Source organism: Dasypus novemcinctus, chromosome 9, assembly GCF_030445035.2.
Source record: "Dasypus novemcinctus isolate mDasNov1 chromosome 9, mDasNov1.1.hap2, whole genome shotgun sequence".
Taxonomy (NCBI): Eukaryota; Metazoa; Chordata; class Mammalia; order Cingulata; family Dasypodidae; genus Dasypus; species Dasypus novemcinctus.
In genome coordinates, this window is record NC_080681.1 from 130,693,954 (window position 1) to 130,707,157 (window position 13,204).

The window sequence follows — 13,204 nt, forward strand, 5'->3', positions numbered from 1 at the left end:
ATTAAAATATAATATATATATTTATAATTCCAGACCCTCAAAAGCAATCATGGTAGCGAAGAACAGAGTTTTGAGTCATTGTGCTGGACACCGGCCTTGCTCGTCGCCAGGGAGGTTTACTTAGGAGACCTGAAGGTCATCTTCAAAACGTCAGGTCCTTTCACGCTGGCGGAAGGAAGGCTGGCGGCGTCTCTCCTGCTCCGTGATCGGGCCGCAGTGGCGCCAGGGACCCGTGAGGCCCAGCTCCCGGCCCGGGGCTCGGCTGTCCACCCCATGCTCACAAACCCGCCGCCTGCCCCACCGTCCCTCCAGGCACCCCCAGCTGCCCCACTCTCCACCACTAGTTTACTAGATTCCTTCAGGTTCAAATGTGAACATCACTGAAAAATAAAATCAATGCAATCTGGTTTATGTGCCAGTTTCTTCGAGAACCTGATACTTTAGTTACAAATAATTGAAGCTCCTTTTAAAAACAAAATTTGACTCCCTCGTAATCAACTACTTTATGTGAAGAAGAGGCATTGTTACAATGGCTCAAAACCGTTCTTGAAGTAAGTCTGAAAGGTTCAGTCCAGCTTCTAACTAGCAAATGTCTTCCCCACGTCCTCCTTCCCTTTGTATTTCCTCTTTCCGTGTGTGAATGGAATATACCGGTACTTGATCATGTGCTGGGAAAACAAACACAAGCCTCAGTTATTTCAGAATTTCTTCCTGACCAATGAGCCGCCCAGCCAAAGGCACCCACTCCCGGCCCTCGTCCCAGTAGCAGCACTCAGGGCCAGAGTGCCAGGCGTGCCTCCTGCCTCTCCATTTGACTGACCGGCCAGACCCGCCACGTTGAAAACGCAGAGGCTCCATGGAGAAAGGTCGAAGGGCTGGCGGCCGGGGACCCTGGGCTGATGAGCCCACCTGGGGTCACCTGCAGCAAGCCTCGAGCTGCCCCATGCCCAGCAGGAGCAGAAGCAACAGCAAGGAGAGACAGCCAGGAGACCGGAGCACGCTCAGACAAGAGGGGCTGGCTGAAAGGGGGCCAGAACGGGCTAACCACACCTGCTGCCGGGCACAAGCGCCACGTGGGCGCTTCCTGGAGGGCCCTCCCTGCGCCTCCCAGCCCAGGCCCCGCGGCACGGCGCCCGCGGCGCTACCTTGATCTGCCTCTTCATGGTGATGCAGAAGAGCATGATGAAGTACATCACCAGGATGGGCCAGAACACAGGCACGTTGAACGCCTCGAAGAACGTGCAGACCGTGGCCACCAGGACGCCTTTGGTCGCCGCGTGCCTGGAAAAGAGGGGTCAGCGCTGCCCGGAGCGACCAGCACCGCCACGTGCCCGCCTGCCACGGTTTTCCACAAGCAGGAATCCCAGACAGGAAGGAGCTTCCACAGGGCACAGCTTTAGCCGTGTTGCTGCTTAAACGTACGTCACTTCTTTAATTGGATACGTCGTCTTTAGTCCCGTGAAGGCTCAAAGTTTTCTTCTTAAAATTACCCAAAGTTTTAAAACATCCCACATCAAGACAGGCCTCACCCTAAAAACCCGAGGCTCTGGAATCACTCCAAACCAGTGACTGCTGGCTTCACGGGTGGTCCTGTGCCTGTGCGAGTCCCGCCAGCGGCCGGACGGACCGTCGAGGCCACAGACCATGTGCGGTGTTCAGGGCCCGCCCTCCCGGGCCACCCCACCTGCGCCCGCACCACCACCCCTGCCCCCAGCAGGCTCCTGTGTTTCCGTGGACACGTCCCGGAGCACCGCGAGGTCCCTCCACCACCGTGCTAGCTGCCAAGCTGAGCCGTGGCAGCTCCAGAGCGACCTTTACTGATGAACTGACGAGGTTTATCAACAGCTATCTTAGGCTGCTATGCACCAGCAACCAGGACACGAGATGAGACAAGGCTGCGGGCTCATGTTGCACGTAGACAGCCTGAGTCCCTCTGCCAAGAGACCCGCTTGTCCTCTGACCACCTGTCACACTCGCTCAGGAGCGGAGCAGGAGAGAGCTGGTCTCGCTGGTACCAGAGGGAGCGCTGTGCGTGTGGGAGCATAAAGGGGCGCGGGCCAGGGGGGCGGGGCCGGCCCTCCTGCACTGCGGAGCCTCCAGGGTGCCGCCGCTCACCCAGAGCCGGGAGGACAGAGAGGGCAGGGGCCTGCCCACCTCACCCAGGCCTCTGGCGTTGGATGAAGGAGGGTAGAAAAAAGCAAACCAGCCACGACAGAGCTCTCACTCCCTTAGGCCTCAACTGCTGGTGCCTGGTTCTCAGCCCTTCAGCCACACTTGACCACGCCTTTCTTTCTCAATACCTTTAAGAATGTGTGAACTCACCAAAACTTAAACTCCGGAAGCCTTCGGATGAAGGGACGAAACTCCTCGTTCTGTCTAGTTGGCAACGAAGGGCCATCATCTGTAAGGCAGGACACAGCCTGAGACAAAGCATCTGTCTCGTTTTTATTTCTATCACAGCTTTGACATTTTTTCCCCTAAAATCTTTTCAAGTAGCAAACCTGATATATGGAAGTAGGAATTTAACATATAAATGCAGACCTTCAGTCAATTTACAAATCAACTTGGTTATTTTAAGAAGATTTATATTAGGGAAGTGGTTGTGGCTAAACTGACACAGCGTCCGCCTATTATATGGCAAGTCGAGGGTTCAATACCCAGGGCCTCCTGACCCTTGCGGTGAGCTGGCCCACGCACAGTGCTGCTGCATGCATGGAGGGCAGTGCCACACAGAGGTGTCCCCTGCGTAGGGGAGCCCTGCACACAAGGAGCGCGTCCTGCAAGGAGAACTGCCCCACGCGAAAATAGCACAGCCTGCCCAGGAGCGATGCTGCACGCACAGAGAGCTGACACAGCAAGATGACGACAACAACAATAACAAAAAGCGACACAGTTTCCTGGTCCTTCATGACAAGAATGCAAGCAGACATAGAAGAGTACACAGCAAACACAGCAGACAACGGAGGGGAAAGGGGGAAGAAAGAAATCTTTAAAAAAAAAATTTACATTAGAATCTCTTTAAAAGAAGCTCTATGATATTTTATTTTTTGTCTTTTTTCCCCCTTTTCTATTCTTTTCTATGTTTTAAATAATCACCTAAGAAAATGCAACCACACGGCTTTTCAGGAACATGCCCACTATACTACGAGAAGATACATAAAGAAAACAGCACTGACAAAACAGGCAGTGAAGTGCACGGGCAGGGCTGGGTGTCTGTTCCCAGGATGCTGCAGAATCCTGAACCGCAGGTGCCCCCAGCCTTCATCTCCACCTGAGACAGGTGCCCCCCCAGTGACAGGTGAAGAAACCGAGGCACTGCGGCACTCCTCCCCCGGTGGCCACGCTAAGAGGAGGGGCCCGCTGTGTTTCCTTTAAGAGCTCAAGTGTTTTCCTAGAGAACAACCAGCCTTCTGGCCACACAATCTGGAACAGTCCTGAGCAAACACCAAGCACTCGGGAAACGTTTCTCCTGTAATAGCAAACGTGGGTTCTCTTCCACACAGAAGGGTCTGGAATGAAAGGCCCGTCACCTGTTCGCACCTTCCTCCGACCCCTGGGAACCTGGGCCTCCGTCCTTGGGCTGCTGGGCAGGCGTGGCCTCGAGCTCCCCCACCCGGCCCAGGTACCCCAGGAACAGGTGAGCCAAGAGTCTCCCCTCACTCCTCTGAAGCCACGGGTTGGGGTGAGCTGCTCGCGAAGACTGGGGATGTGGGAAAGGGGCCCGAGAACAAGCCCTGGCCTCCAGGAGCAAGCTGCCACTCCACGTGTCAGCCAGGGGACCCAGGACAGATCCCAGAACCGCTGTGCGCCTCGGTTTCCTCACCCGCAGGACAGGGATAACAGAAAGAACGCCTGCATCGCAGGGCTGGGTGGAGAGGGTGTAAAATACCTGGGGCGTGGCCTGGCTTCCGGCTTAAAAACATACCAGGTCATTCTACAAATACATTGACCCCCATCACCAAATGCGATAAGTACATTTTAAATGCCAAGAAAAGTCTCATAAGTTTGGATTTCCAATGTTTCTAGAAAAAATGTAGTAGTCCTGTGAAGCACCCCGCCACTCCTCCCTCCCAGTCCACAGGCGTGGCCGCCCTCCTCTACCTGAGTCTTCCATCAGGGAAGGGTCCACTTTTGGAGACAGGAAAGCGATGAAGAGGTTCAGGTGGTAGATGCCCAGGGCGTAGGTCACGATGTACCAGCCCTGGAAGGACAGGAAGCAGCTCAGTGGCTGTCGCTGCCAGCCCCCAACGGGGCTGCTCGCTGTTTTAGCCGAACGTAAAGCGCACAGCTTACTTAGGGCCAGCGGGTAACCCGTGTGACGGCGAGGTGCAGGAGCTCCACTGTGCAGACCTCGCTACTCAAGTGGACTGCCCAGGCCCCCAGTGTGCACCAGGAAGGGCGTCCTCCCACTACCCACGAGCCCAGGCTCTCTCCCATGGCCCGCTGGGAGACAACACGCGCCCCAGCTCAGCGTCCTGGCAGAGGCACGTATGTCCACCTGCAGCGTGCCACATGGCGCAGCTGGCATCCTGCCGCGTGGACCACTCCCACCACCAGAACTCTGCTGACATGCTGAGGACCTCTGCCCAGAAGAAACCCAGAACCAGAAAACGAGGAAACCGAGAACAAGGTTTTCAAGTGTTTTCCTGCCAAGCCCTCCTCCAGGCTTGGCACATGGGACGGTGGACCTGGGAGCGCCTGCAGGCAGCTCTTTGGGGGCGGTTGAGTTCTCTCTTCAGTGTCAGAAACCAGACTGCTGCCAGTCCTAAAAACCTAGACTTTTCCGTACAAACAGAATGAAAATGTTCTGCCTTTAGACTAAGTCAAGTAACTAAATACTGGATGTGAAAGACTAGTTTAGTTTTATATAATTGTGTTGCAAAACCAGTCCTTAAAGAATGACAAGCTTGGCATAAATGTGGTTTAGGATTTAGGAAAACTAACCCGTGCATAATGCACCCATTCCCCTTGGCCTCTTGAACTCCCTTCAAGTTTCCAGGTCATTCTTTCCATTAATGAATGGACCAAGTTCCAAGTTTTAAAAATTTCTAAAACCTATTAGCAGTAACCCCAACATGAATTCCAAGCAGCCTGTACAGAGCAAGTCTGTTTAAATAGACTAGGAAGTGTCCCCCACCCCCACTAAGTCAGCGTTGAGTCTACTTCCAGGAATAACCCGCTCGTCATACGAGGAAGATCCAGTCTCTACACCTGGGGCGAGTGAGACTTTCCCACACCATGGACACACGGTGGCCGCGCGTCGGCACCAGGACTGCCCTCCACCTAAACCTTGGAAACGATCAGGGAGGAAGGGGCTTTGCTTTCTTTAAGCGAGGAACAACTGTGCCAGCTCCAGAGGATTAAAGCTCCCGGACAGAGGGTTCAGCGTGCCTTTTTTGTACATGAGACACTAACTACACTATCTCAAGGCCAGGAAGGAACATGGGGCTTGAGGTTTGCCCTCAGACACAGCCACTGTCACCCACACACCTCTCAACCTAAGGGCAAGCGCCCAGGGAGGTCGAAGCACCCCAGCAGGGTTCCGTGCACAGCTAAGGCGGCACGTCGGGCGGTGCCGCGCAGCCTCTCCCGCACGTCAGTATCCACTGCGCGCTCCTCTCTGGCCCCTTACAAGGCAGTACTCAGGAGAATAAACCCTCTTGGGTGCAAAAATCATGCATGACACCCAAAACAGTAATTCGTCACCCCCAGAACGAGGCGGCCACTAGAGAAGCCTGCTTGCTCCCTGCCTTCCAGCCCCCGGTCCTGCAGCAGGGATGCCCGGCGAGGCCCGTGCAGCCCAGGGCTCAGGAGGACGCCAAGGCCAGACGAAGGCGGACGCCGCACACTGTGAGAAGAGACCCTGGAGCCACGTCCTCCAAGAGAAAGCCGCCACCCAGAGACCAACTGTCAGCACACCCGGCGCCGGCCGCACGCCCGAGGCCACCGGCTGTGCCCGCTGGGTCGTACCCACCTGCAGCAAGTACACGCGGATCATGTAGACGAAACTCAGCCCAAGCGTCACGACCCATCGCACGGCCGTGTAAGGCGTGGACTTGTCCAGCCAGGACTGGTAGATCTGGAGAGATAAAGTTCCACGCATCAGCGGCGCTGCACCTCCCTCCCCTGCGCCGAGGCCCATGGGTCCTCCCAGCCTGAGGGAAGGGCCCCCCGTCCCGGAGAGCGCACCAGGCAGCAAGGGCAGGTGCATTCCGTGTCTTAACCAAAAACAAGACTCTAGGGCAATCCCGCACGGGCAGGCCTGGCGCGCTCCCAGAAGGCACCAATGCAGGGAAATGCCAGGTGCTTCACGAGGGAGACTAAGCTCGTCAACTCAATCAAGGACAGCCATTGAGAAAACGAGCATTTTAAAGCCCACGCTGAGTGCAGTCACGTTCGTCCTTCAGGCCCATCTCAGGGTCCACTTCTTCCAGGACCCTGTCCAGCTCCACCCCGCCCCCACCCCAGTCACGCCTGGCGTAAAGCACCAGGCCCCTGTGCCCTGCCCAGCAGCCGCTGTGCTGACCCCTGCCCTGCCCGAGGCCTGGTGCTGCAACCCCAAACTCCGGCAGCCAAAGCTTGCCCACTGGGGCACCAAGCAGCAGGTGCGCCGAAGGGATGCTTCGTTTTCCTAAGTGTAACACTTTTTACTTTTAATGAGGAAAAAATCCAGATGTTCGCAGGAGAGTATGTAAGCTCCACACATCCGTCATCCAGCTTTAGGAAATACCCAGTGTTTTCCAAATATTCTTACTTAAAAACCACTACGTGCTAAGCTATGAGCCACCCCTCAGCCTCTGCGGCTGTGCACTGGGTCGAGCTTCGGCCTCTTGAAGGTAAACCCGCACATGCCAGTGCCCCCAAGGCGCAGGCCCTGCTGGCTGCTGCGGCCCCGTGCAGCACCCCCTGCCAGGCTCCTCATCTGCCGTGATTCGATGGAAATCAGAGGAGCCTGGAGCCTTTCCCGAGTCAGGGATGCAAAAGCAAGAGGGCCAGCGCACGCCAAGCAGCACCCAGAGGCAACGGGGCTCCCGCGGGGGCATCTGTGCTGGACCCCGTTACTCCCACCATGGCCCTAGTCTCCGGGAGTACAGACACACACTCGAAAGGTAACAATGACAAGACACACACACACAGGAAGGTGCGGCAAGCGACTACGTGTGAACTGTCGGGTGCAAAAAGCGGTGCCCGTGCAGCTTCAAGGACACCTGGACGTGGGCAGGGAGTCTGCGGCCAGGGCCCAGCAGGCATCTGACTGTGCCTGGGCCGCCAGGAGCTGAGAATGGTCTCCCCCTTTTTCCCCAAAAGGACACGCTCAAGTCCTCCTCCCCAGGCCCAGGAATGGGGCTCTCTGGGAAGCAGACTCCTGAAGCTGAGTAGCTAAGGCGAGGTACCCCCAGAGCAGGGTGCCCTGCCCCCACGCGGCTGGCGTCCTCCTGAGCAGGGAGACGAGACCCAGAGAGCAGCAGGGGAAGGTGGAGGAGGCCGGGTGGCAGGTCTGCGGCCTAGAATGCTAAGGCCGGCCGCCCCAGAAGTCACCGGAGGCAGAGCTGATGCCCGAGGCTGAGAGCACAGGCCTGCCCCCCCGGGTCCGGCTCGTGGCCCCCGGAACTGGGGAGTCATTGCCAGCTGGAGGCCACGCAGCTGGCTGGGGACTTGCTCACAGCAGCCACAGGGCTCGAAGACAACGGGAAGAAGAAATGTGCTCCAGGTAGAGGTTACACACGGCCCGGAGCCTGGACTCTCTCTTACCCCTTCAGACGCTCTCGGGAAAGGCGAGAGCCGCTTCTGGGAGCACGAAGGTCAGGCTGAGGAGAGCCGGGCGCACTCCACGCACAGCAGCACCGGCACCCTGTCTCCTCCGATGCAGCACCTCAAGAGGCAGAGCCAGAGATTCCTTTTCATTACACCAGTCACCACGGAAAACCTACCTGTCCGAGTCTTGTGAAAAACCTGTACACCACAGAAGGCTTCCCGTGCACCGAGTCGCCAACGCTGTCCCCTTCGGACATTCTGCAACTGTGAGGAGAACGTGGACACATTGAGTGAAAGAAGCAGCATCCTGGAATTAGAAAACTTTGCTGTTTGCAGCAGTCCTGACAAACGGCTTCTTCTCCATGCTTCTGGGGCTGGAAGAAGCCGCCCCCCTGCGCGGCGCCTTTCTCTCGCCGTGAACTGCTCAGGGAGGAGGAGGCCGCAGCACACTGCTCTGGGCAGCGGAGCCAGACGCCGCACAGCCGCACACGGCGGCCCTCGACCAACTCCCCACCACTGATGTCATCGACACCACATGCAGAGCTGGTTTCCACCCCAAGGTCCAGGGAAAACTGCTGTTCCTAAGGGTCAGGTCCCAGGGACATGCCTGGGTCTGCACCGGCCTCCTGCCCCCAGCCCGCCCACTGACCAGCTCTCCCCTGCTCTGCCCCCCACGCCGGGCCCATCCCAGGTCTCTGGGCCAGGCTGCCCCACTCCGCCTGCAGCCAGCATCAGACCCGGCCCACCAGCATCAGGAGTGTCTTCTCTGGGGCCCACTCCTGTTTCCACGAACTGCCCACAACCTACCCCACAACCCACACTAGAAACCTGCCAACGATAAGTCCCCTGTTCACTCAGAAAAGAAAAATGGAGCCACCAAATCACGGCGCTCTCAGCACAGGGGGGATGTCCCCGCGGGACTTCCCAGCCCATTGCCCTGCCTTCCGGTGCAGCCTGCACGTGGTGGCAGGGGCCCTCTGCAGACAAGGTCCGGGAGGCCCCACCCTGCACAAAACCCTCTGGGGGGGCCCTGCCATCTGCTCAGGATAAACCCCTGAGGAGCCCCAGGCTTCCTGACTGGCCCTCTCCCAGAGGCCCTCCTGCTGACCTCTCCCCTTCCACTGCCCCCGGCTCTTGTCCCCACCTACGGAACCGCCCCGCCCCACCTGCACCTCTTCCTGCTCAGGCCCCTCGGCCGGTGGCCGGGAAGGGTGGCATGGCCAACCCCTCCCTGGGTCCTGCCAGCTCCGAGGGAGCCCATGCCACCCCAGTGCCACAGAACTGCTGGTGTGGATCCACAAGGAGGGGCAAGCTCTCGTCCCCACCCCAGGGCTTGGGCAGAAGCTGGCGCAGAGCAAACGCTCAGTGTTTGTCACGTTTCAAAGCTTTTTCTAAAGCTTTTTCTAAACTCAGCATTTAAGAATATGTGAATCAATTTCTTTTTCAAATGACAGACTCTATTCTATAAATTAATTTACTCCTTAGCATTCAAAAGGAAAACAGACACACCTCAGGGGTGGTCAGTTTACATGTGCCAGTTTCTTATCTAGGAAGAACTAATGCGCTGCCGAGTTTCTGGGAGGATCCATGTGCCACGTCTCACACACAGTCTCATTTGTCCCCTAGTGACCAAGGGAAGTGGGCACCGTGACCCTGTTCTACCGAGGAGGAGCGAGTCCACACCGCTGGCCCACAGTCCAGAGCCGCGCGGAGCGGGTGAGCAGGAGGTTCTCCAGGAGAGCTGGCTGTCTCTCCTGCTTTAAGGAAACACGTGCAGCCCTGAGCAGAGCTCCTGCTGCGCCAAACCTGGGAAAGGCAGACTCCCTGAGCCCCCCCCTCCCAAAGGCGTCTGTCCCTGTGCAGGGCTGGTGAGGACAGACTCCGCTTTCAAGCTGGGTTTTAAGTTCCACCAGACCTCACGCAAGCACACTCTGCAGTTACAGTTTCTCGACTAAAACAACCTGCAGCGCTCCGACTAGGCCGTGTGGAACGCATGTAAAAGCGTTAAGTGTGGCCCCAGGACGTCTCCCAAGTCCACTAGTGTGGACGGTACAAAGTGCCAGGAGCCATCGAGGAGGAGACAAGGAAATGCCCTCTGCCCCCGGGAGCTGTGTACGCTGCAGGCACACGATGGCACGGGAGAGCTGGACCCAGTGCCCCCAACCCCAATCTGCTTCTTGGTTCTCAGGGCTGCATTTTTACAGTCGGCTGGAAGCAGAACTGGTTGTCTCGGGCGGCCCCAGTAGAGCCCAAAGCCAGTTCTCCATTTACCCAGACCACGTGCGTTAAAAGTGTCACTTAATGAAGACGGCAAGGCTACCGTCAGAAGGAAACTACCTGGCTGCCCCGTCCAAGCGTGCACTAGAACTGACTGCTTAAGACTCTTCTCATTCTTAGGAAAACCTGCCCAAAACATATTAGGCAATTTCTCACCATGTGACAACCACACATATATAGAGGCATCCTGGTTGCCGCTCCTTGTCATGACATAAGAGTATTATCAGAAAACAGTGTAGAAAAAAAGAGAAAAAACAAGAGAAAACAAAGAAGGCAGTGTAGCACAGGGAACGTAAGCTTTTGAATCAAACTGCCTGCTTTTAGGTTCCGATTCTGCTACCTTCTGGCAGGGTGGCTGGGGGAGCTAGTTAACGAAGCCTCGGATCCAGTAACTCGGGAGCACCTGCCCTTAGAGTCTCCCTCCAGCAGCTCTGGGCAGGTTCCTGGGCTCACACACACAGAGCACTGGGCCTGGCATGTTACCAGCCTTCCTTAGCCACGTCCCACTTGTTCCCGGACGTGCCAGCTGTTCTGTCCACAGTCCTCTTCTCAATGCTCAGCTAAAGGCACCTCTTTAGAGGCGCCCTGGGACTGTCCCCACTGATCACCCAGCCCCTTATGTGGATCATCACCCTATTTTTATTTTGTATAACAACTGTTTTCTGATATATTTCCTGGCTTAATTTTCAATTTTCTCTTACTAAAAGGAAACCTTCTTGAGAGGGGAGGCTTGTCTGTCTGGTCCAGCGCGGGGCCCTGTCATCTACAAAGAAGGCAAACAGTAAATTTAAAGCCCCTGTTGAATTTATTTATGTTCAGTCACAAAATAAAACTGATATAAAACCACTGCAGGCAGAGACTTTTAGCATGCCTGAAACTGTACGTGTGCATGTTACTTTCACCGGTTTCTCCATGTGTCCCATCACTCCTAAAAGTGTAGGCACAGTAGGGAAAGGACCGAGTCCAGCTCTGCTGCCCCGCACGCAGGGTCACGACAACCTGACTCCCCGCCTAACTCTCCATTCTTCCCCCAAGACCCTCACCTACTGGCTAAGGAGGGCCATTCTTCTCACGCCACACTCCAGGCACAACCTCCCCTCCAGCCCAAGGCCATCCCAGGGCTCGACCTGGCCTGGGACACGCAGCGCCTGAACTGCGGGGACTCCCCGCCAGGCTGGAAGCCCTGGCCCACCGAGCCTCACTCGGGCACTGACAGGTGCTCCAGCCCACTCCTTACTACCGCGTTAGAAGTCCGGCCAACGGAAACAAAGCACGTCGGGAACACTCCCAGGACCCGCAGCCCGGCTCTCTCCTCAAGTTAACGCAAGAGCCCACGGGCGGGTTCTGAGAGGGCGGTCAGTGCCCCGGGCTCCCGGCTGGGTCCCGGCGAGGAAACGTCTACGGAAGAGCAGCGGGACACCGACGGCACCACGCCGGCCTGGAGAAGCCGCGACTTCACTCCCTTGATCCGAGGCGTTATCACACTGTAAGCCACAACAATTTAACTAGTTCTCCTCGAACCCATTCCGTAATTTCTTCACCGAAACGCCCCAAAACTAAATGCTAGGAATCAACCCTAATAATTAACAGGGCTACAAAGAGGGAAAAAGGAACTCTTCGCAGCAAACCGATCCCAATTCTCGCAGACTACGGGGAGCGGGCAACCGGCAAGTTCCGCCCACTGCCCTAGCGAGGGGCAAAGGGAAGGGGTGCGAGCGGGCGGCCAGGCCCGGCCCCGGCCCGGCCTCGCGCCCCTCCTCGGGCGGCAGGGCTCGGCCTCGCGCCGCGCGGGGCAGCGACCCCGGGGCCGCGGGCCGGGGGCGTGGCCGGGGGCCCGGGCGGCCCTGCCCGGCGTGCAGCGAGGAGCCCCGGGGCCCTCGGCGCGGCCGGCCCCCGCCGCCACGCAGCCCGCCCGAGAAGCAGGCCCGGCGCGCACCCCGCCGGCCCGAGCACCTGGCAGCTCCGCTGCGGCCGGGCCACGGTCTCCGTCAGGGCCGCGGGAAAGAGGACGGCGGGGCACGGGCTCCGGGTCGCTGCCGCCGAGCACTTCCGCTCCCTCCTCCGCGGCGCCGCCTCCAGGGCCCCAAGATGGCCGCCCGGGGCGGGGCCGAGCGCTCCAACCATTTCCGCTTCCTGTGCGCGCTCTGGGGCCGTTGGGAGGCGGGACCCTCGGCGGAAGGGGCGGTGGCGGCGGACATGCGCAGTGCTGCACAGGCGCGGCGGCTTCCGCTGGCCCCGGGCCTGGAAACCTGCGCTCCAGAGCTTGCTGCTCGCCCAGGCCCAGAGCTCGCGACCACGCCCCCCGCTACCGAGGAGCCAATGGAGGAGGGGCTTGCTGGTTGCTAAGGCAAACCTCCCGCGGCAAGATGGCGGCTGCCGGAGCCCCGAGCCGACGTGCGGCGCCCGGGCGCCGGGACCAGCCCAAGCGGCCGCCGCGGGACGGTAACGCCGGCAGGGGCCGGGCCACGGCGGCGAGAGGCGGGCCGGGCTGTCCTGTGTCCCTTCCGGGTTCCCTCGGGAAATTCGAGACTGGGGAAGGGCCCAGACGGCCGCTCTCGGCCCCCTCCGACTGTGGCCGTTGAAGAAGTCGAGGCCCTGGGGCCGACGGCGGGCGGGGGCCAGCACCTGGGAGCCGACCCCCGGCCAGGCTCGTCCCTGCGCGCGCGGCTGGGGCCTACCCAGGCACCCCCTTCCCGAAGGAACACCCGCCGCCTTCGAGCTTTTGCGTGCGCGTCGGTTCCCAGCCCTGGGAGGGTCTCGACTCACTCACGCGGCCTTAGGCACCGCTTCGGTGTGTCCTGGTTCCTCGGCAGGCATGGGGCGAGGGTTCCCGGGCAGAGTATCCGAGCTAGTTGGGGCCTCGCTGAGTTGGGGCAGGCGCCAGCCCTGAGCAGCCACCTCCTGTCCCAGAGGGAAAGAGCCCGGCTCCTTCCCCACGCGGTGCCCTCCCAGATGCTGCTCCTTCCACCAGGACTCTCTCCCCACCCGGGGCCCACTCCCTCGTGCTTTCCGGCTCTCCGTGTCCTCTCTCCAGGAAGGCTCTCCTTGCTCCTGTTCTTTCCACCCCACGACCTCTGCTCTCATAGAACCTGCACGCATTTCATCCTAGCCCTTCTCTAGTCCTGGGCTGACCTTACAGCATGCCTGGAACCTGGCACCAGTAGGTGCTCAA

General features: G+C 58.7%; 2 protein-coding genes across 2 annotated transcripts in view; one reads left to right on the forward strand and one right to left on the reverse strand.

The window, feature by feature from the left end:
- Position 1: 1 nt before the first annotated feature.
- On the reverse strand, positions 2–12,130 carry RER1 (retention in endoplasmic reticulum sorting receptor 1). The gene is made up of 7 exons (XM_004473522.5): positions 11,986–12,130; positions 7,932–8,019; positions 5,975–6,079; positions 4,102–4,201; positions 2,323–2,401; positions 1,146–1,281; positions 2–668 (listed from the first exon to the last, which is right to left on the reverse strand). Exons 2-7 carry the CDS (start codon positions 8,010–8,012, stop codon positions 579–581), a joined length of 591 nt encoding a protein of 196 aa, XP_004473579.2. The 5' UTR covers positions 8,013–8,019; positions 11,986–12,130; the 3' UTR covers positions 2–578.
- A 205-nt stretch (positions 12,131–12,335) lies between these two features.
- The window catches only part of MORN1 (MORN repeat containing 1), a 73,969-nt gene continuing 73,100 nt past the window's right edge, over positions 12,336–13,204 (forward strand). Inside the window, exon 1 of the mRNA XM_058304612.2 lies at positions 12,336–12,474. Within this exon, the coding sequence (XP_058160595.1) occupies positions 12,399–12,474 (76 nt within the window). The 5' untranslated portion in view covers positions 12,336–12,398. The remainder of the gene's footprint in view (positions 12,475–13,204) is intronic.